Source organism: Stenella coeruleoalba (genome assembly GCF_951394435.1).
Source record: "Stenella coeruleoalba genome assembly, chromosome: 20".
In the NCBI taxonomy this organism is placed as follows: domain Eukaryota; kingdom Metazoa; phylum Chordata; class Mammalia; order Artiodactyla; family Delphinidae; genus Stenella; species Stenella coeruleoalba.
The window spans coordinates 41,187,979-41,209,831 of NC_137166.1; the positions used below are offsets into that span (position 1 = coordinate 41,187,979).

Sequence of the window (21,853 nt, forward strand, 5' to 3'; positions counted from 1 at the left end):
TGACTAAAGGAATATTCAGGTATTCTTTTTCTTTATAAGTCAGTTTTGACAAGTTATATTTTTCAACGAATGTGACTATTTCATCTAAATTTCCAAATGTATTGGCACGAACTTAACTTTAGGTGCATCTAGTTGATGGATTGAACCTTCTGTCTCTTTGAATCGATCCCCTTTGTTACGTGGAGTCTTTACCTTAACATTTATCTTGTCAGATGTTAATATAATTTACCACCTTTCTTTTGGTTCGTGTTTGAGTAGTATAACTCTTTCTGTCCTTTTACTTTTGAACTTTCTGTGTCCTTATGTTTGAGATGTATATCTTAACGACAACACAGAGCTGCTGTTGAGAGTTTTGGTAAACGACTCCGTGATACTGCTGCCTTGGCATCCATTTCGTGTGGCCAAGAGGCCTGCGGGGGTCTTGAACAGACACTAGCCCCGCTCTGGAGCACAGGCCCTATAACAGCCAGCAGAGTCACAAGTCAATGTACGTTCCTCATATGACTCCCCCAACGACCCTCCTTCCTCACCTCGCAGGGCCTTCCCCTCATGCGCCCTTTAGGTAAGAACCCCCTCTCCCCCTTGAACCTTACCCAAACCCTGCTCTTTTCTGGTTTGAACTGACCAATTGGCCTTAGCCCAGGAAGCCCAAAGCACTCCACCCACGGACCCTAATAAAGGCATGTGCCTCAGGTCCTGCGGCTTCTCTCTGCCTGCACCTGCCTTGACCTCCCACGTGGCCCCGCGAGGAGTGCTGTGCACCTCCTCCAGGACCTGTGAGTGATGAGCTTCTCTATTTCACTTTCCCTACTACCGATACATTTGCTTTTAAATCTAACATTTTATTTTGTGTTTCCTGTTTTCCCACTTGTTCTACCTTTTCTTGACATCATTTGGATTACTTTTTTAAAAAAATCATTCTTTCTTTCCCTATACTAGTTTAGAAGTTAAACACATTCTGTTCCCAGAAATTTCATCATGCGTATTTTCAAACTATAATCAACACCTCTATCCTCTTCTGAATGATAGACTTTAGAACACAAATCCCATTTACCACCCTCACTAATTATATGCTCTTTCTGTTGTACATTTTAATTCTATGTATTTTTAAGTCTCCAAAGATATTATCATTATTGGTTTATAGAATCAATGTTCATTTACATTTATCCACAAATTTACCACTGTATTTTAGTTCCATCTTGCTTCTCAGATGTGCCACCTTGAGTTACTTTCCTCCTCCAGACTTATGCCTTCTATATCCTCCTGGAATTGCCTTTAATGCAGGTCTGCTGGTGGTGACACTCAGTTTGGGTTGGAAAATACCCTTATTTGACTTCACTTCTGAAAGGGATTTTTTCTGGTAATAAAATCCTAGGTCATCCAGGCTTTGCTTGTATCCAGCGCTCTGAAGCTACCATCTAAGGGACCACAGCACCCCTGTTAAGAGCCCGCTGCCGCTGAACTCCTCCGAAGGAAACTGTCCCCGTCGGGCCAGCACAAACCATGTATCGTCATCTTCGGTTGGGGAAGACTCTCAGCTATCCTATCTCTAATCACTCCTTTTGATTTAAATATATCCCTATGCTGATTCTTGTCTCCAATCTACTGGTACCTCAACCTTTGAACACTCTGTGTCATCCCGAACTAGTTTTGCTTCTGACCTATTTCAGTTCACTATTTCACAGTTCAGCTGTATCTAATCTGTAGTTAAGCCCATCCACTGAGTTTGTATTTTTCAGTTCTAAAAATTCTATTTCTTCCTTTTCAAACCCACTATTGTCACGTTTTAGAGTTCCCTGAAGACAATTTGGAGCTTGTCTTTTCTTTCTTTAAGCACACAGCCACCAGCTGTTGTATAGTCTTTGTCTGAGAATTTTGGGTTCTGTGGGTCCTTTTAATCAACGGCTTCAGGGATCTGGAAATGCCCTTCGACTATTAATGCCTCCCTTTCCATTTTCTTTAATCTCTCTGTGATTCCTGACGATCTGAGGCTGCACCTCTTGGGTGGGTCTTCCATCTGTTATCTTTTCTCTCCATTCCCAACTGTTTGTTTCCTGATGTTCTAGGTGAATCCACAAATTTCTCTTTCAGCCCTTCAACTGATGTTTTTTTGAAAATTCTGGTAATCGTTTTTAATTTTTCTTATTTAGTGATTACACTTTTTTTTTGCCATGGCATTTTATTCTTTTAAACTCTCCTTGGGAGGGCCCGGATGGCCTAGTGGGTTAGGATTCCGGGCTTTCACTGCCAAGGGCCTGGGTTCAATCCCTGGTTGGGGAGCTGAGCCGCCTGGCACGGCCAAAAAGCCCTCCTCAATCCCCTGTGTAATCTCAGTTTCCCTTGAAGTGAGTTTCTCTGCTCATCTAAGTCCCCTCCATTGCAATTTCCCCCCTACACCCAATGCTCCTTGCTGTTGGTCACATCTAGCCGTCTATTCTTACTTTGGGATGAAGACTGGGTATTTGGTGTGCACTGTAGCAGGGGACTGTTCTGTCCTGGTGCCTCCCTGAGCTGACACATCGCTGACTGATGACCAGGACTCCATCTGTGTAGGTGAGTTATGTGAATAGCTGGCTTCACTTTAGGATACAGGACCCCCCAAAACCAGGATAAGGAAGGCTTGCCTTTCGTAGATACCACTAGTCACCACAAACCCTTAGCTCTCCCCAAAAGAGTTTGCTAAATTTCTTTAGTGACGTAGGTTGACACCTGGTTTCTCTCCCATCACCCAAGCCGGGTAAGCTCGAGCTTTCTAGGCAATAGTAAAAGCAAACAGCAATCTAAGCTTCAAGTTGTAACCACCAGTCTTAGTCTAAGCCAACTGGACAGTTCACTAGGAAAATAAGCTTCTGCCGTTTCCTGCATCACAGTTCCTTCCAGGTATGGTTGCCAATAAGCAGAACAAGCAAGACAAAGTGGATAAGCCACTCTGGGTTGATTACCTGCACTGCCTTCAACAGGATAGGAGAACGACACATGTGCACCATACCGAGAAGCTCACTGAGCAGAGGTTCAGACCAACCTTTTTCTACATCAATAAAAATCTTTTCTTCATGACCTCACCTTTGCCTGAGGTACAACCCTTTCCTAACTCAGACTCACCCCCATTGTAGGAGCTAGTTCAACAGCCGCTCTGCTGCTAGTTAATAATTCCTCTTCTGTATGTGGCGTTATCTCTATTATGACAGCAGCATGGGAAGGGCTCCCCCTCACCGAGGCAACCAGAGGGCAAGTGCACTGAAGCCCCAGAGGCCCTTCTGTCACCTTTAGCCTAACTCCAAGGTGTCCTTGGCTCTAAGATGTCCTTGGCCCCTGTGTGGAGTAGCCCAGACCGAAACACTCTGGGTTTCCTTCTCCTTATTTTGCCTATTTTTCTACCAGGTCTTGGTACCTACCGCCTATACACACTTCCCCGAATTCACATACTCCGTCTCTGATGAATCCATGCCCCTCTTCCCACGTTACAGATTTCCTCTCCAAGAGTGCCAACAGGCTCAACACTCCCCCACCTCCACCCTCCTCATTCCTCTATTCCTTACCCCACCTGTCAACTCGGAGTCCAAAGCCTCTCAGCAAAAAGCTGGCACCAGGGCTTTCCCTCCTGGAGCGTAAGGACCTGACAAGCGGCTTTTCTGACTGTGGTGTAAGTGCCTGACATTAAGCTTTGGATCTGAGCTTCCATTTCAAAGACATGCTTCTCGAATAAACATACTGCCGGCCACACAACCAGACAAAGAGCCAGGCCATCTTACCCATAAGGTTCCCCTTTTAGAAAGCTCTGGGTGCCCTAGGTACTGACCGCTTCAGTGGCCCCCTTCCTGCCCCAAATTCCTGCTTTCGCCAGTAAAGAGTGAACCCGTGAAACCCTAGGCACTTCACCCTTGACCCCAAAAAGGGCAGAATCTCAGGTCTGTGCTGTCTCTGTCTCTACCCTCGACCTTGTCGTGTGGCCCCAGGTGTACCGTGAACCCTCCAGGACCTGTGAGGAATGAAACTTGTTTCTTCAGCGTTTCCTGATGGTGCTGCTGGGGCGCATCTTACAATCAGAACAAGAACTGTAAGGGCCTGGCCCAGCCAAAACAACACTTGGGTGGGGCTGGGGTGGGAGGGGGTAGCTCGCCAGAAGTAGGATGGCCCAGGTGAGTGCTTCAGGCATTTCTATCAGACAGCATCACTACTGACAGGCTGAGACTAGCAGGAAACACCTCCCAGTCCAGTGCCTTCTGAGCCACTACACTCCTGACCCAGTTTCCACTTAAAAGAGATTTGGTGACCTGTTTGTTCCTTCCATGCCCACATCTCCCATTGCCTTCACTCCCATTGCCAATTAGTGGCTTCCTTCAGAAATTTTTTATACCTTTCATACTCACCTCTACGGGGCTATTAGGATATGTGGTTATGACGCATCCATCAAAAAAAAAATGAGCCACAGGAGTGAGTATTTGAGGAAAATAAAATCATAAAGATGAATATGACTTCAAAAAAATGTCCTTCCTCTACTGGAACAGAAAAGTAAAGTACAGACCTGGCCCAGACAGCATGCAATAGTATAGTCAAAACACTGGGTTCCTGTACTTCTTATCATCCGCATTTACTGACACACCAAGCTAAGCACTTGTATGCACTAACTCATTTATTTCCCCCACATCAACTACATTGAGCTGAAAGCCCCACCATTTAAAAAATTATTTCTTCTCTATTACAACAGTCATATGCATTCATAACAGAACACTTGGAAAGCAGAGAAAACACAAAGAAAATTTACATTACATTACTCGTTATGATAGTTCAGTTTATGCGTCAACTTGGCTAGTCTATGGTGCCCAGTTGTTTGGTCAAATACTCGTTAGATGTTTCTGTGAAGGTATTTTGGATACGTGACTAACATCTCAGTCAGTTGACTTTAAGGGAGATTATCCTTGATAACGTGGGCAGGCCTCATCCCATTAGTTGAAGACCTTATGAGCAAAAACTGAGGCTTCCCAAAGAAGAAAGAATTCTGCCTCAACACTATAACATAGTCTCAGGTTCCAGCCTGAGTACCCAGCCAGCTGGGCTGCCCTATGGAGCCTGGATTTGCCAGCCCTCACAACTGCACGAGCCGCTACTTAAAATAAATCTCTCTCGTTTTCTCCAGATATATACATACATAACCTATACATATCCTATTGGCTGTTTCTTTGGAGAACACTGACTGCTGATACACCCATAATTTCACCTGCCAAAGATAATTTCTATTACTATTTTTCCATTCTTCCAATCCTTTCTCTATGTACGTATGGAATATAAGTAATTTTATATACATATATGTAATTATACAGACACAGACAGACATACACACACAAGAGTGATGAACTCGTCCCAGTCATCTTCGTTAACACGAGAAGTCCCGCATCCTGGGAAACCGCTCAGTCCCAGGCAAACTGGGGTGGCTGGTCAGATTAATACACACACACACACACACACACACACACACACACTCCTTTTTTCTTTTTTTTTTTTTGCGGTACGCGGGCCTTTCACTATTGTGGCCTCTCCCGTTGCAAAGCACAGGCTCCGTACACGCAGGCTCCGGATGCGCAGGCTCGGCGGCCATGGCTCACGGGCCCAGCCGCTCCGCAGCATGTGGGATCTTCCCGGACCGGGGCTCGAACCTGTGTCCCCTGCATCGGCAGGCGGACTCTCAACCACTGCGCCTCCAGGGAAGCCCCCCTTTTTTCTTTTTAAATAAAATTGCAATCATTCTGTACATACTGTTTTGTAACCTAATCTCTTCACTTACAAATATATTGTGGCTATTTTCCGATGTCAAAAATATTCTTCTGTGACATCATGTTTAATGGCTGCACTGTATTTCATTTTATGGTTCTATCCTTTCATTTCACCTCTAAAAACAAGAGAGGCTGGAACAGTAGGGGAAAAAATCATATACCTACACACAAACTGTAGACCACAGACCTCAAGGACGGCCTTGTTCTACTTTAACAAAATATTTACCATTCTTAGTCTTGGACTCCTGTGCTGGTGTAGCAAAATGACTCAAAAAAAGAGGGAGCACCCTCTCTCTACCTGCCTATAACAACATGCATGGTGACACATTAATGCTTGAAAAGACATTGAGTCCTTACCTTTTTAATTCATTTACAATTGAAGTGTGCACTTCTATTGCAACTTTGCTGTCCAACTGTAGTTTTAGCTCCTGGCATTCCGTCCGCAAAATTTCCAATTGCTCCTTACTTTTAGTTAGCTCCTTTTCTTGGCTCTGTGTTTTAGCCTCCAGAAGCATTAGCTGTTTAGTCAGTTTAGAAACTGAAACACAAAATAGATGGATAAAGACTTGGTACAGAAGAGCTAATAAAGCATGATTACTGATTACTAATACTAGTGAGAGCTTATAAAAGATGATCTTTGGGCTTCCCTGGTGGCGCAGTGGTTGAGAGTCCGCCTGCCGATGCAGGGGACATGGGTTCGTGCCCCGGTCTGGGAAGATCCCACATGCCGTGGAGCGGCTGGGCCCGTGAGCCATGGCTGCTGAGCCTGCGCGTCCGGAGCCTGTGCTCCGCAACGGGAGAGGCCACAGCAGTGAGAGGCCCGCGTACCGCAAAAAAAGAAAAAAAAAAAAAAAAATGATCTTAAAAAAAATGTGCTGGCGGTTTAGAAATTAATACCAAAGCCTTTGTACTTAGCAATTACTGTCCCTATATTAAGTAGTCACTCAATATACACTTTCTTACTGGGGATCAATATACTGATATTATTGTTAAATATATAATATTTAACAAGACATGATTCCAGTCTTCAAGGAACTGACTTTCTAAAGACTGAAGCCTTAAGTCACACACAGATGTACAAGCGTACATCATGATGTCGTCCCTAAAACTGCAAGATTTTCAAGATTTTAAGGACATCAAGTATGGCCCAACTAAGGGCAGGATTTGTTTTTCTTCCCTTTCTTCATTAACTTTTTATGTTTAGTGTCCTACATCTAAAGTAAATCATAAATATTTTCATCCTAAGTGACATGGAAGTATGTCATATTAAGATACTTCCTGGGCATCTGCTGAAACTAGCACTCAGAAGTATTACAGAGTAGAACTCTAAATCCTTCTGTTCTGGGAAAACATTTAGTTGAACGAAATGAATAGCTGTTTCTGGGAAATGGGAAAATAACATGGGCAGCTGACTGAATCACACAGGCCAAAATAATCATCCTACCTGTTTAGATCTGCTGTGTTTGAGAGTCAGCTCAGTAATTATGAAATTAATTTCCCTGTCGTCTCTGATCTTTGAGGCTCTGTCTCCCCTCCACCCCAAGCAATGGCAGGACAAAGGCAGCTACTCCTGTGCCTGTTCAGTCTATGGGGAGGAAACTCCTGCTGGATTGAGAGCTGCTCTCACTGCGGACCCGGCCTGGCCGGCAGACACAAGCCAAGCACCAGCCCTGCAGCTTCAGCTACAGCAGGGGCTGGTAGCGGACTCTTCCGTGGTGTGGAAAGGGGAGCCGCTGAATAACAGGTGCAGGAGGGGAAACAGAAAGGACTCATGCTGGCTCACAGAAGACAGCTTGTACCTTGGCCTCCTGTCCTACATGGTTCTTCACCAGAAAAGAAAAATCAGTGAAGCCAAAGAAAAAAAAAATACCACTCTCTTTTGTGCTCATAAGTTTTGGTTTTAATCGAAGTGGAATAAATGACTCAGTCTGGCCACTACAAAGTCCACTGTCATACGCTGTGAGGCTCCTGGGATGGGGCGGCAGGGCGGGGGGGGGGGGGGGGGGGTGGGCGGGACACGTGGGGAGAGGAGGCGCTCACAGAAAGGATCTGACGGAGATTTAAGCTACGGCAGCGCCTGCAGCGCTGAAGGAAGGGCGAGAGCACAGAGAAACTGTTTAGAGAGTCAATGGTTCCTACTTATTTGCTCATTCAACGAATTTTGGGGAACGTGTCCTCGTGTTGTTTCAAATATTCATCCCACACGCTTTTTCCCAGTTACGTGGCACACTGTTTTCCCCAAAACTCAGTTCTGCTCACTCTAAAGCTGTCATCCACAATTGATTTACAAAAGAGAGTAACTCGACACCGTAGAGTCTAAGAGAAAGCAGTCAGTGCATCAGGGGTGATGGCTGGATATGCTATAACATAAACAGCTGCCCTTCAGTAAAAGACATGTTCTAAAAAACATGACTTCCAGTGTCTTCAAGTGGGGTTGGGGGTGGTACCAGTGTAAAATGACACAATGACGACTCACAGCATCACCACCACTCGCGGGAAGGACCGCTCACCTTCCTGGAGACGCTCCTGGTGCGTGTCCTTGGCTTTTGTTTGCTGAATCTCCAACTGCTCTATCAACAACTTGTTTTCCTCTAAAACCAGTTCTGCTTGAGTCTGAAGCTGACGCCTACAATTGATTTACAAAATTAAATACTGACATTCAGGTGCAGAATGATTAGAGACACTCCTGAGTCTAAAAGAAAGCATCAAATGTGTTGTAGGTAATGACATGTTTTAATGCTAAACATGTTATTAACATAGTAAGTCTTGCCATTTCCATTAAATTGAGGGAAAGGACAGAAAGGAAGTGTGAATTACGAACTGCTTTAGTAACTTGTTAAAATGTAAAATTTTAAACATATACAAAAGTAGAAAGAAGAGAATAGAAACTCCCATGTACAAAACGCCCCCGCTTGAACCCCCCAGGTTGAATTTCACCTGCGCAAACCGTATCCTGACAGTTGGTGCAAAGTAAATCCCAGCTCAGCTCAACCTCATGATCGCAAAATCCAGTGAGAATGAGCTAAAGGGATCTTAGAAATCATCTAGTTAAATGTTTACCACCCGAGGTACATGGTAAACCAGTAAATTATCTCAATTTTCCACTTTAGACTCAAAAAAGTGAGGTGCAGGAAGGAGGGAGAAAAAATGAAAGGAGTCCAGCTCTAGTGATTACCTCCCTCAACAGAGGCTGTGCACTAGCTCCTTGGCACCTGGAGGCGTCCCTACCAGCTGCCCGGCCTGTGGGGCGAGAAGGCCCCACGCTGTCCCGCAGGGGAGCTCCCCTAGGCGGGCCGTTCCAGCCTCCTCATGCCTGCCTCAAACAGAGCAGCTCCACTCTGGACTTTCTTATCAGACTTCCTCCCTCCATCCCTTCCTCCTTTTCTTTCTTTTTTAAATGAAAGGGATCTCCCATTCCTAAAAAAAAAGGTCAAAACCTCAAATTTAGTTTAATTCTCCTTCCCATTTTATAGGTAAAGAAACGGAGGTCCATTAAGCATGAGGTTACCCAGCTGGTCAGAGGCAGTTAGGGAAAGAAATGTAGAGTTTAGCTGCAGCCCAGAAGTTCATCGAGAAATTATCTGAAACTAAGGAGAAAGACTCTGCTGATGTGTGAAGTCGGCGTGCCCGGGGGTCAGATCGGGACGCAGTGCACCTCACACCTGCGCAGGCACAGGGAGCAGCGGTCTAGGCCGGGCAGGTGAGGGCACGACTGGGACGGGCTTCGGGGTGGCAGGAGATCTGCCTACAGGGTGTGAGGCCCCGGTCCTGCCCCAGCTGGAGGACAGTGAATTCAGAGTAGGGGGAGGCCAGCCGCAGGGCCTCAACAGGCCCTGTGCAGAACTGACAGCTTTCTGCAGCCCAACCCTGTGCCACAGGTCACCAGGCTAGAGCAGGATGCATATTTTGAAGTCTTAGAAACAGGACTGGGGAAGACAGTGGGCATGTGGAGTTCAAAGTGGGGTCTGCCTTTCTTTTCTTTCTTTCTTTCTTTGTTTTTACCGTAACGAGAAGTAAACAGGTTTGACTTACAGCTATACACAAGGTTAGAGAAAGAATCTGAGGGTTTGGGAGAGGAAGCCTGGAAGCAGCCCAGCTGACCTGCTTTCTAGGGCACTATTCAAGGAGGGTTTGAGGGGAGACACACAAGGAACCCTGACAGAAGAAAATCAAATTTCAACAGGGGAAGCCACAGTACAACAGGATCCAGTAGCTGCCCAACCTGTCCCAACCGACACATCAGTGGCCATAAAATCAGTAAAGTAAAATCAGTAAGAATGCTGTTGACTCAATTCCAAATTTCTATATATCACATATGGGAAATATTTCATTTTTTTCAGTGATGTTAAGACATTAAAAAAATATTAACTATAACATACCTACCCAAGGCAAAAAAGATATACCTGAATAGCTTTTGCTTTCTTGGTCCTGCTTGGGTATTGCCTTTAGACTTTTGAAGACATTTACTTTCTCAAGTGCACTGAACAGGCATCTGTTGCTGCCGTGCTAGATGAACAGGACATGGCCCTGCCCTTGAGATGCTCCCAAAGGAGAAGAGGGAGACAGGTGTGAACACACATAGGTAGGCCCAGCATGGCAGGTACAAGGACAGGGCGTGTGTTTAGGGCCAAGTCAGAAACTGAGACAAAGGAACAATTCACTCTGCCTTCAGGGAGAGCTACTGACTAGCACCATTTGAGCAGGGCCCTAATGGAGGTACAGGAGGGCAGGAAGGGGTGTTCCGGGGGGAGGGAAGAGCATCAACAATAGGCTGGAAGTGAGGCAGCGTTCAGCTGTCTGGGAGCGGAAGGGGCGGAGCAAGCGGGAGCTGGGAGTGCAGGGCCTCATCCTGGACTGTCTGTCCTAAAGCCCTGGGAGCCATCAGAGGGGTCTAAGAAACGATGCGACTCAACAGGTTCGGGATGGGAGAAGTGCCCTAGAAAAATACAACCTCAGAAGATAAAAATGGAGACAGCAGGGCTTCCCTGGTGGCGCAGTGGTTGAGAGTCCGCCTGCCGATGCAGGGGACACGGGTTCGTGCCCCGGTCCGGGAATATCCCACACGCCGCGGAGCGGCTGGGCCCGTGAGCCATGGCCGCTGGGCCTGCACGTCCGGAGCCTGTGCTCCGCAACGAGAGAGGCCGCAGCAGTGAGAGGCCCGCGTAGCGCCAAAAAAAAAAAAAAAAAAAAATGGAAACAGCATATATATATATATATATATATATATATATATAAACCTATTTAGAAGTTTTAAAGTAGCCTTTAAAATACAAGTTTAGAATAATTTACTAGTTTTCACTACACCTTATTAGTTTCTTAGAAACTCTCCATTAAAATGTTTTAGTTAAAATACATATATATTTGACAATTTAATAAAGTTTATTCCTATTATCTTTTCTTTTTCTTAATTAGCAAAATACCAGAAACACAACACCACTTGCCATTCCTCACTGGTGACAAGACTATTCTTATTCAGCTCTTGGTGCAGTTCTTCATTTTCTTTCACCACTTCTTGGACTCTCATCTTAAACGTTCTCATTTCCTCCTGAAACAAAATTTGTGTAAACTGTAACACACACATACATTCATCTCTATATTTCTTAGTTCTAATGCTGTCGCTGTGGCTAAAATCAAATGTTAATAGCTTTTAAGCAAAGTCTCATAGTACCGGCAGCCTTAAACTTGGTACCAGCACCAAGTGCCTGCCCTCGAGGAGCTCACGGTCTAGCGAGAAAACACAAGACACACATACCATGCAGAGAACAAGGGACAAAAGCCCCTCAAGTTAGTTCGATTCCTAACTTGATAACATTGTTCTATAACTGCCAAATATTTGAAAAGATAAAAAGGGGAATAAAAAAGGCAGAGATGGGCTTCCCTGCCTTCTCACTGGGCTTCCCAGTGAGAGGCCCGCACAGCGCAAAAAAAAAAAAAAAAAAAAAGGCAGAGATGCCTATAAATGCCATAGTTTTTTCTTTGTTTAAAGACTTTGGAGGATAAATTGGAGCTTTTTAGATAAAGATAAGAATTCTTCTTCCTAATTGAAGCCCATTTCGGTAGGGAAGGGCTTAGTGCAGAGGTTGGAGTCTCATAATTTTGCCCCATTACAATCACGAGAAAGCCTCCCTTACTTAAAGCCATCAGTCAGTCCAGCTTCATCACCCATTGGCCCCCACACGAGGACTGTTGCTTGGTCTGTTTTCGACTGCTAACAGTCTGTGTTTGTGGCACTCAACGCTGGGTGGTCTCCATCATGGCTTTTCTCAGCTAGCCCTTGGCCAGCTTCAGTATTGTGTGTTGTCTTCTGGTGAGAATCTTAGGTGTTAATATTTATTCTGGGACGCTTCTAAATATTCTTCTCCCAGCTAGCAGACATTTATACTTATAAAAAGCAACAATGCCAAGCAACTTCTCTTTCTCTCACCTTTCTGCCCAAACGCACTCCCTAATTGCTAGCAGTGCACTGGCCCTTTTAGAGAACATGGGTGGGGCAAACTACAGCGCACAGGCCAGGGGTCTATTTGGTCAACAGCATTATGGGAACATAGCCACGCCCATTCGTCACACCTGCTCTGCAGCCGCTTTCATGCTACAGTAGCAGAGCTGAGTAGCTGTGAAGAGAGACTCCATGGCCCCCAAAGCCTAAAATTGATACTAAGTAAATGTTTACAGAAAATGTTTCCGGAACCCTATTTTAGAAGGAGCACTAAATACGTATTTTTATTATTTGGATTGATACTTAACCAATTATACAAGATTAATTCACCCTCTTAAAAATTAAGTGTCCAGGCGGCCGTCGCCGAGGCCCGAAGGGAGGGAGCCGCGTTCCCGCCCGGCGCACAGCCAGTCTCACCCTCGGTCCCACCGCGTGAGGAGCCAGCCAAGCGGAGCTCTGCACGGAGACCCGAGCCGCGGTCGCCCCTCTGCAGGTGCCTGTGAGGAGGCGCCTGGGCCGCAGCCGAGTCCCGAGCCCGCCGGCCGGGCACTCGCTCTCTGCGCTCCGAGGGGCGGCCCGGCTGGAGGAGGCCGTTGCGGGCCAGGCCTCAGGATGAACCGCAGACACCGGCAAGGAGCGGGCAGCGGCTGCCTGGCCCCCACCGTGGCGGTGAAGAGCAAGTTTGGAGCTGAATTTCATCGGTTTTCACTGGAAATATCAAAACCTGGAAAGTTTAAGGAGTTTTATGGATTACTGCAACATGTTCATAAGATACCCAATGTTGACATTTTAGTAAGCCCTGCAGACATCCATGGAGATGTACTGCCTAGAAATAACGATGCTAATTATCACAAAGCTGTTTCAGCGGCCAACCCACTGCTTAGGATTTTTATACAAAAAAAGGAAGAAGCAGACTACAGTGCCTTTGGTACAGGCACACTAATAAAGAAGAAGAATGTTTTAACCAAATTGTTTCGTCCTGACAAACAGAGAAAAAAGCCACACATAGTCATTAGTATGCCCCAGGACTTCAGACCTGTGTCTTCTGTTATAGACGTGGATATTCTCCCAGAAACACATCGTAGGGTCCGTCTTTACAAATATGGCACTGAGAAACACCTAGGATTCTACATCCGGGACGGCTCCAGTGTCAGGGTGACACCCCACGGCTTAGAGAAGGTCCCAAGGATCTTTATATCCAGACTTGTGCCAGGAGGTCTGGCTCAAAGCACAGGACTATTAGCCGTTAATGATGAAGTTTTAGAAGTTAATGGCACAGAAGTTTCCGGGAAGAGTCTAGATCAAGTAGCTGACATGATTGCAAACAGCCACGACCTCACCATCACAGTGAGACCAGCAAACCAGAGGAATAAGATCATTAGGAAGAGTCGGACTTCCGGCAGCTCTGGCTAGTCTACCGACAACAGCCTTCCTGGCTATCCACAGCAGATCGAACCGAGCTTTGAGCCAGAGGATGAAGACAGCGATGAAGATGACATTATTATTGAAGACAATGGTGTGCCACAGCAGAGCCCTAAGGCTCTTTGTAACACCGAGAGCCTGGAATCATTAACACAAATAGAACTCAGTTTTGAATCTGGACAGAACGGTTTTATTCCTTCTAATGAAGTGAGCTTAGCACCCTTAGCAAGTGGCACAAATACAGAATTTGAAACGCGTGCTCCAGATCAAAAACTCTTAGAAGAAGATGGAACAATCATAACACTATGAAACCATCGCGTCTGAATGCTTTCTGAGTGAGGATGCCGTGCAGACTTGTAAATTTGGCTAGTTTAAAGCATATGTACCTCTGAACCAGTGATCTGGGATAGGCATGAAAAAATATATTGCAAGCTTAAAATGTTATTAAAATAGTAGTTTGATAATTAATATAAACTTCAGTGGGTCAGAGGTGAATTTAAGTCTAAAACAAAGGGGCCTTTGCTAATGAAATGATGTGCTTTTGCTATTTTGTCTATAGAGAACTGGATGTTAGAGCACATTCCCAGAACTACACATAAGGACTAGATCATTTCCGTTTGAAGTGGTTGCATATTTAACCTGCTGTGCAGAGCCTGGTTGATTTTTCCTTTAACTGTATATCTTTTAATTCTAACGTGAAGAAGTCTATCTTTCGGTACTTTGGGACCTTGGCTCCTATATTCCCCATGTTGTATTTTGATTTTTTAATATTGCTCCTCTGTTGCTAACTGTAGCGAGTAATTTTTTCAAAATTTTTTTTCCTAATTTCTAAGAAATCAAATCAATTGACTGTTTTTTACGGGTTGCTTCCTAAGTTATAAAGCATTGAAGCTATGTTCCTGAATTAAGAAACTCTAACAGTTGTTCAGGTCCGTGTTTGCCCATCTTGTAGCTTTCATATTTACAGACTCATTCCATTTGGGCATCACTTATGTTGTGAAAGCCAGTTCCATCGACTGGTGATATGGGAGACTCTCTCCTGTAACCTCTTCTTTTTTGTTTTTGTTTTTGCGGTACAGGGGCCTCTCACTGTTGTGGCCTCTCCCGTTGCGGAGCACGGGCTCCGGACGCGCAGGCTCGGCGGCCATGGCTCACGGGCCCAGCCGCTACGCGGCATGTGGGATCTTCCCGGACCGGGGCGCGGGCCCGTGTCCCCTGCATCGGCAGGCGGACTCTCGGCCACTGCGCCACCAGGGAAGCCCCCGTAACCTCTCCTTGTCCTCATTCCAAATCTCATTAGAAATCATTCCTTTTGTTGTTTGTGTGTATATTTTGTTTGTCTGCCTTTTTACTCTTTTAATGTATTTGAGTAGTGTGAATTATTTTCGTTAAAAAAAAAAATGCACCCAAACTAAGAGATTTTTACACACACGACAACCTTGTGCACTTTTTATATGAAAATTTTGGGTTTTCCTTAATGAGATTTCTAGGAACACTGCCTACACTTTATGAAAAGTATGTCATATTCGCCTTTGACAGGTAGAGTGTATCTCGATTAATTTTATGAGGCTATTTATTACTTTCCGATGCGTCCACTTAGCAAGGTAAAAGTAAGGCTGCTAACTTTCGTTCCTTGCCTGGTTTCATTGTATGGAGGTGCACAGGCACTACAGTAGCTTGTATATAGAGACTAAGAATAGTATGAACTACATGAGTTCCCTGTGACTTACGGATATTTCTCTCAGAGTTATTTATTGATTAATTTTATGCTAGGGCTAGAATGGATACCTTATAACAACTGTGTGCTATTAAAACAAACAATGAAGAATCAAATGACTCCGTTTTGAAGGATATTTTCTCTATATGGTAAAAGTATATGAAGTAAAGTTGATTAAATGAAGCTCTCTTGACTCAGAGTACTTCAATGTATTTTGTTCACATGTTACCACTAAACATGTTATCACTAAACTGTTAGCTGCACAACATTATGTAATACAGTGTACTTTTTGTTGAATTCATTGAAATTCTTCCAGTTATATAACCACTATTTTTTTTTTTTTTTTTTTTTTTTTTGCTGTACGTGGGCCTCTCACTGCTGGGGCCTCTCCCGTTGCGGAGCACAGGCTCCAGACGCGCAGGCTCAGCGGCCATGGCTCACGGGCCCAGCCGCTCTGCGGCATGTGGGATCTTCCCAGACCGGGGCACGAACCCGCGTCCCCTGCATCGGCAGGCGGACTCTCAACCACTGCGCCACCAGGGAAGCCCCTATAACCACTATTTTTTAATGACATTCCAGGTTTAACATTCTGTTGAGTTCTATAAATTTGAATCTTGAATGGCAAAATGTTAATAAGTAGAAGGTTACATTTCATTTATAATTATAAGTGGTGCAGGGCTTCAACATTTTAAGTAAAAATACTTTCACATACTAGCTCTCTCTCTTTTTTTTTTTTTAACAAAGTTTTAACATCAGAACTTTCGCTTAGGGGAAGAAATACTTCAGAGCTTCACTTTTTGTACAACTTTTAACTGTAAAATACAGATTTGTCTTGTATATATTCATGAAAATGGAAATCAAAGCTGCTAGTGCTTTTTTTTTTTTTTTTTTTTTTTTTTTTGTGGTGCGCGGGCCTCTCACTGTTGTGGCCTCTCCCGGTGCGGAGCCCGGGCTCCGGACGTGCAGGCTCGGCAGCCGTGGCTCGCGGGCCCAGCTGCTCCGTGGCATGTGGGGTCTTCCTGGACCGGGGAACGAGCCCGTGTCCCCTGCATCGGCAGGCGGACTCTCAGCCACTGCGCCACCAGGGAAGCCCTGCTAGTGATTTTTAATTATCCCACTAAGGGTATATGTCAACGGTCTTTTCAACTGGATCTCTCGTTTAAATTATTGGTGAAAGAATTGATTACTAGACGTATTGTAAAACCAATAGATCTTGGTTATACAATAAAATGTCGATTCATTGGTAGTCTGAATTATTTCAAGTGTACCTTATTAACAAAAATATCAGTGGACTCAGAATAAAATTTTATAGTACTAAATGTCAAGCTAACTGTGAATTTTGTTCTGTATCTCAAGTAAATTTATGATAATGTCCTCATGAGCTATCAACAAAATATATGTACTTTTGTGAACTATGGATTTTCTAATTAAATTTTACATGCAACATGATTTTTACATGAATGCTACTTTGTTTAAACTATCAAATGTCAGTATTTTACTACAATTTTATTATAAAATGTACATTATCACTAAATGAGCTTTGATTTTAAAAATTAAATTAGCTTTAGTTGTATATTATTTTTTACAAATATAGACTTGTATAAAGGCTAAAAAAAAAAAAAATTAAGTGTCCAACAGAAAGCCTAGGGGAAAAGGTTCACAACTGCATTACATGGGCCATGACATGGGACAGCAGAACAAGAACAGGATGGGTGACTCTTAACAGACCCTTCCAATCAGGGATCCTAGAAATACCAACTCTTTTCTCTCTGGATCCCTCCAATTCCAGGGATCTCTTTGGTCACTTAAATAAGGAACATGGAGGTTCGCAGCACGGAAAGGCATGGGACGTATCTATAATACCTGCACAGCCTTGGTTTCCTGTATCATTAGAATGAACTCTGCTCCAGGAGCCATTCCCATGAAAAAGAGTGAACACGGCAGAAACAAACAAAAACCTCACTTCCCCACCACCACCAACAGCTCAGTAATTAGACTTCCTGGGAGTTAGCTCTTCATAGAATTAAGAAGCATCTAAGCCTGCCTGAAACATCCCCAGTCTTCTACCTTCCTTGTCTGCCCAAATGTCCCTTTTACCAGTGCTGTTTGCAGCTGCACAGGACCAGGAAAGTAGCACCTCCCACTGCTGCCTTCTCCACACCCCAAGATCCCAGCCCACGTGGGGCTGCCTGTCTGGGAAGCCACGGCTTCCAATGCTGCACCCCATCCCTCCAATACTTCTCCCATCAATCCCAACCCACCGCCCTGCTCCGCCCGTCCCTCTCTCCTGCCTTCCCTCTTCCTTCTCCCCGTCCCCACACTGCTACACTCCCTCCTTCCTCCTTTCCTTCTTTTAACAAACACTTGAGTACCTGCTAGATGTTGGCTATACCTATCTTCAAAATGTTGCTTCCAAGTTTGAATCGGTCTTCTTTTTTACAAACCTTGTTCTTCTGAGACTTTCGCCCACCTACCTGAAGGCTGGCATTGAGCTCGTCCTTCTCTTTCATTCTGTCTTCATAGGCCAGCAACAAGGGGGACAGGTACTTTGTATCCACCTGAACATAATGGAATAAAGAAGATTAATATCTTTCTTACATCTAAACACAATCAGCACATCTTTAAAAAGGAAAGAAAATATACTTCATTTGGAATGGTTTGTAACAGCTATTCAATTATAGCCCAGAAAATATGGGCCTGAAATTAAATAACTTTCACTTACCAGCCAGGGCGGTACAGGGCCCTTTGATGGGAGGCCTTCAATATTTAAACTCTAAAAACAAAACACACGGTGAAGACAAATTAAATTACACTTCCTCTGAAATTTCAAGTCTTAGCTATTCTTAACCTAGACTGGGCATCAGCTATCTAGGAATCTTGTGTGTGTGTGTGTGTGTGTGTGTGTGTGTGTGTGTAAATTGATATATTTGTGTATATATTTATGTATATATAATTATCTGAAGTGTTTGAGAGTAATTTTTACACATAATGCTCCTTTTCCTCTAAATACTTCAATGTATATTTCCTAAAAGCAAAAGCATTCATCTATTTGACCACAGTACCATCATAAAAATCAGGAAATCAAGACTGATGCAATACTGTATTCTAATCTATAGACTATGCTGAAATTTTGCCTATTTTCCCACTGATGTCCTTTTCTGGTCAAGAATCCAATCCATGATTACATGTTGCATTTAGTTGTCAAAACTTTTCAGCATTTTAAAATGTGGAACATATCTAATAATTTTTTATTGGATGCCAATAAAACTTTTTCAGTGTTATGTTGTTGAGTGTCTAGATTTTGTTGTCTTCTTTTAAAGTGTTTTGTTTTCTTTTTCTTTTGTAGGCTCTTAAGTTACGCACAAAAGACGATGCTTTTGAGGCTCATCTTTTTCAGAACCCAAAGGTCTCCGGGTGCTAATTATTTTTAGCTCACAGCTCCCTGAACTTGTTTTCTGCCTGGCCTCACAGAGTTTCATCCTATACATGTGCAGATTAGTGTTCAACAAAGGACTGCGAGGAACCCCATGTGGATTTATGTAGCTCTTGCCATGGCTCCCTCCTCTCTGGTGTTCCTGCCCCACAAATCCCAGTCTCCTCTGCTTCCCCAAATCTGATCTGTCTCTTCAGTTCAGACTGCCACACTCTGCTTGCGTTGCTCCACCCGGCACTGTTATCCGAGAGAGCCTCCAAGCAGAAAGCAATGTGATCATAAGGCTCATCTATTTATCCTCCTTCTCCCCATGAGGACAGTGCTGCCTGCAGTAATTCCATCAGGGCCAGAAGCAATGGCCCTGATGGCATAATTCCTTATCCAACAAAGATTTTCTAACGCGTTTACCATCTCATGATTCATTCAGCAAACACTGGAAGCTCACTAAGCCACTGTGGACGTTACAGCACATGTCACTGTTTACAAGGATTGTATGGTTCCACACAGAGATGGGTCTTCTCACATCGCACAGGGCAGAACGTGCCTTGAGAGTGGAACAAACAGAAGCCTGCAGTGGTTGGAGAGACAGATCACCTCTGGCTGGAGGCATCAGGGGAGACTGTCATGGAGAACGGTGGCCGCAAAGGGCAGAATGGTGTGCACATTTTGGAGGTGGCGGGTGAGGGCAGCAGCCAGTCGCTGGGCCTGCCTGCCCACAACCTTCTGAAAGAGAACTGGCTTGTTCACAGCCCTGCAGAAGGCCCTGGCCTAGGAAGCCTGTTTTGGATCATAGGACCCCAGGAACTTTAATATTTTTGTTAAAAAAAAAAAAAAAAGTTAACATTATGTTAAGTGAAAGAAGTCAGCCACAAAAGCCCACCTGTTGTATGATTCCAGTTATATAGAACATTCAGAATAGGCAAATCCACAGAAAGTAGTGGTTGCCAGGGCCAACGTGGGTGGTGGGAAAGAAGGGGGCGTGACCGCTAACAGGTGTGAGATTTCTTGTTGTGAGTTTTCCTGTTGTGATGAAAATGTTCTACAATTGATTGTGGTGGCGGTTGCACAGTTCTGTGAATACACTAAAAATCACTGAATTGTATACTTTAAATGGGTGAATTAGACGGTATGTGAATTACATCTCAAAGCTGATATTTAAAAAATTTAAACCTAAGTCCTACTTCAGAAAGAAAGAAAGCAGTCCATAAAGCTGCCCTGAACTCCCAGGAGCCACGTGACAACACCGTGCACACCTGGCTTCCCCCGCCACCCCGATCCCAGTAGGAGCCAGTGAGCTGGGCGTCCTGACACCCCCACCACGCCTCCAGCCCCACACGACCCTCACACACACGAGCCTCCAGGGCACAGACCTGAGCTGTTGGGTCCTCTTGTTGTTCCTCACAATTTTTGAGGTTTGCTCAGAACCTCAAAAATAGCGTAGTGGTTTGCTCAGTTAGAGTCTGTCGAATCGAATTCTGCAATCCTGCTTCTAAAGTAAAACCTAGTCTGTCTTCTCTCTTTATATACACATAGACTGTGAAAGGATCTCCACCTCCAAGTTAATTACACACCCATCACCCCACATATTTACCATTTTGTGGGGAGAGAACAAAAGTTCTACTCTCTCAGCAAGTTTCAACTATACAGTACAGTATTATCAACTATAGTCACCATGTTATATATTGGATCCTCAGATCTCATTCATCTTATACCTGAAAGTTTGTACCCTTTTACTTGCCTCTCCCCATTTTTCCCACCGCCCCGCCACCCAGCCCATGGCAGTCACCATTCAACTCTGTGTTTCTATGAGTTTGACTTCTTTTTTTAAGATTCCACATATAAGTGACACCAAGCAGTATTGTCCTTTATCTGGCTTATTTCACTTAGAATAATACCCTCCACGTTCACCCATGTTGCAAGTGACAGAACTGCCTTGTTCTTTAAGGCTGAATAATATTCCACTGTATGTCACATGGTTTTTATATATATGTATATATATATGTATATGTGTGTGTGTGTGTGTGTATATATATATATATATATATATATATATAAAAAACATGTGACATATACCACATTTTCTTTATCCATTCATCCTTGGCTATCATAAATAATGCTGCAATGAACATAAGAGTACAGCTATCTCTTCAAGATAGTGATTTCATTTCCTTTAGGTATACACCCAGAAGTGGGATTGCTGAATGGTATGGTAGTTCCGTTTTTAATTACTTGAGGAACCTCCATACTGTTTTTTATAGTGGCTGCACCAACTTACATTCTCACCAATAGTGTACAAGGGTTTTTTCTCTACACCCTCACCAGAATTTCTATCTTTTTCAAAAAAGACACGCTAACAGGCATGAGGTGATATCTCATTGGGGTTATAGGTTGCATTTTCCTGACGATTAGTGACGTTGAGCACCTTTTCATATACCTGTTGGCCATCTGTATGTCTTCTTTGGAAAAATGTCTATTCAGATCCTTGGCCCATTTTCAAATTGGGTTATTTGTTTTTGTGCTATTGAGTTGTATGAGTTCCTTGTACAGTTTGGATATTAACCCTTTATTGGACACGTGGTTTGCCAATATTTTCTCCCATTCCATAGGTTGCCTTTTCATTTTGTTGATAGTTCCCTTTGCAAAAGCTTTTTTAGTTTGATGTAGTCCATTTGTTTATCTTTGCTTTTGTTGTTTTTGTTTCTGGTATCAAATCCAAAAAACCAGGGCTTCCCTGGTGGCGCAGTGGTTAAGAATCCGCCTGCCAATACAGGGTACACGGGTTCGAGCCCTGGTCTGGGAAGATCCCAGATGCCGCAGAGCAACTAAGCCCGTGCACCACGACTACTGAGCCTGCGCTTCTAGAGCCCGTGAGCCACAACTACTGAAGCCTTTGTGCCACAGCTACTGAAGCCCGTGCGCCTAGAGCCCATGCTCCGCAACAAGAGAAGCCACCGCAATGAGAAGCCCGTGCACTGCAGCAAAGAGTAGCCCCCACTCACCACAACTAGAGAAGGCCCGCACGCAGCAACGAAGACCCAAAGCAGACAAAAATAAATAGATAAATAAATTTTTTA

The 21,853-nt window shown here is 44.2% G+C and overlaps 2 protein-coding genes across 5 annotated transcripts in view; one reads left to right on the forward strand and one right to left on the reverse strand.

Moving 5' to 3' along the window:
- Positions 1-21,853, reverse strand: part of CEP89 (centrosomal protein 89) — an 80,223-nt gene that overhangs the window by 22,784 nt on the left and 35,586 nt on the right. For all 4 annotated transcript variants that reach the window (XM_079908777.1, XM_079908776.1, XM_079908774.1 and 1 more), the window contains 5 exons: positions 18,069-18,119; positions 17,821-17,904; positions 11,213-11,316; positions 8,282-8,397; positions 6,129-6,309 (listed from right to left, as the gene is read on the reverse strand). In XM_079908777.1, the coding sequence (XP_079764903.1) occupies positions 6,129-6,309; positions 8,282-8,397; positions 11,213-11,316; positions 17,821-17,904; positions 18,069-18,119 (536 nt within the window). The remainder of the gene's footprint in view (positions 1-6,128; positions 6,310-8,281; positions 8,398-11,212; positions 11,317-17,820; positions 17,905-18,068; positions 18,120-21,853) is intronic.
- Positions 12,737-14,927, forward strand: LOC307179524 (partitioning defective 6 homolog beta-like). The gene has a single exon (XM_079908778.1). The coding sequence runs from the start codon at positions 12,820-12,822 to the stop codon at positions 13,618-13,620; it is 801 nt and encodes a 266-aa protein (XP_079764904.1). The 5' UTR covers positions 12,737-12,819; the 3' UTR covers positions 13,621-14,927.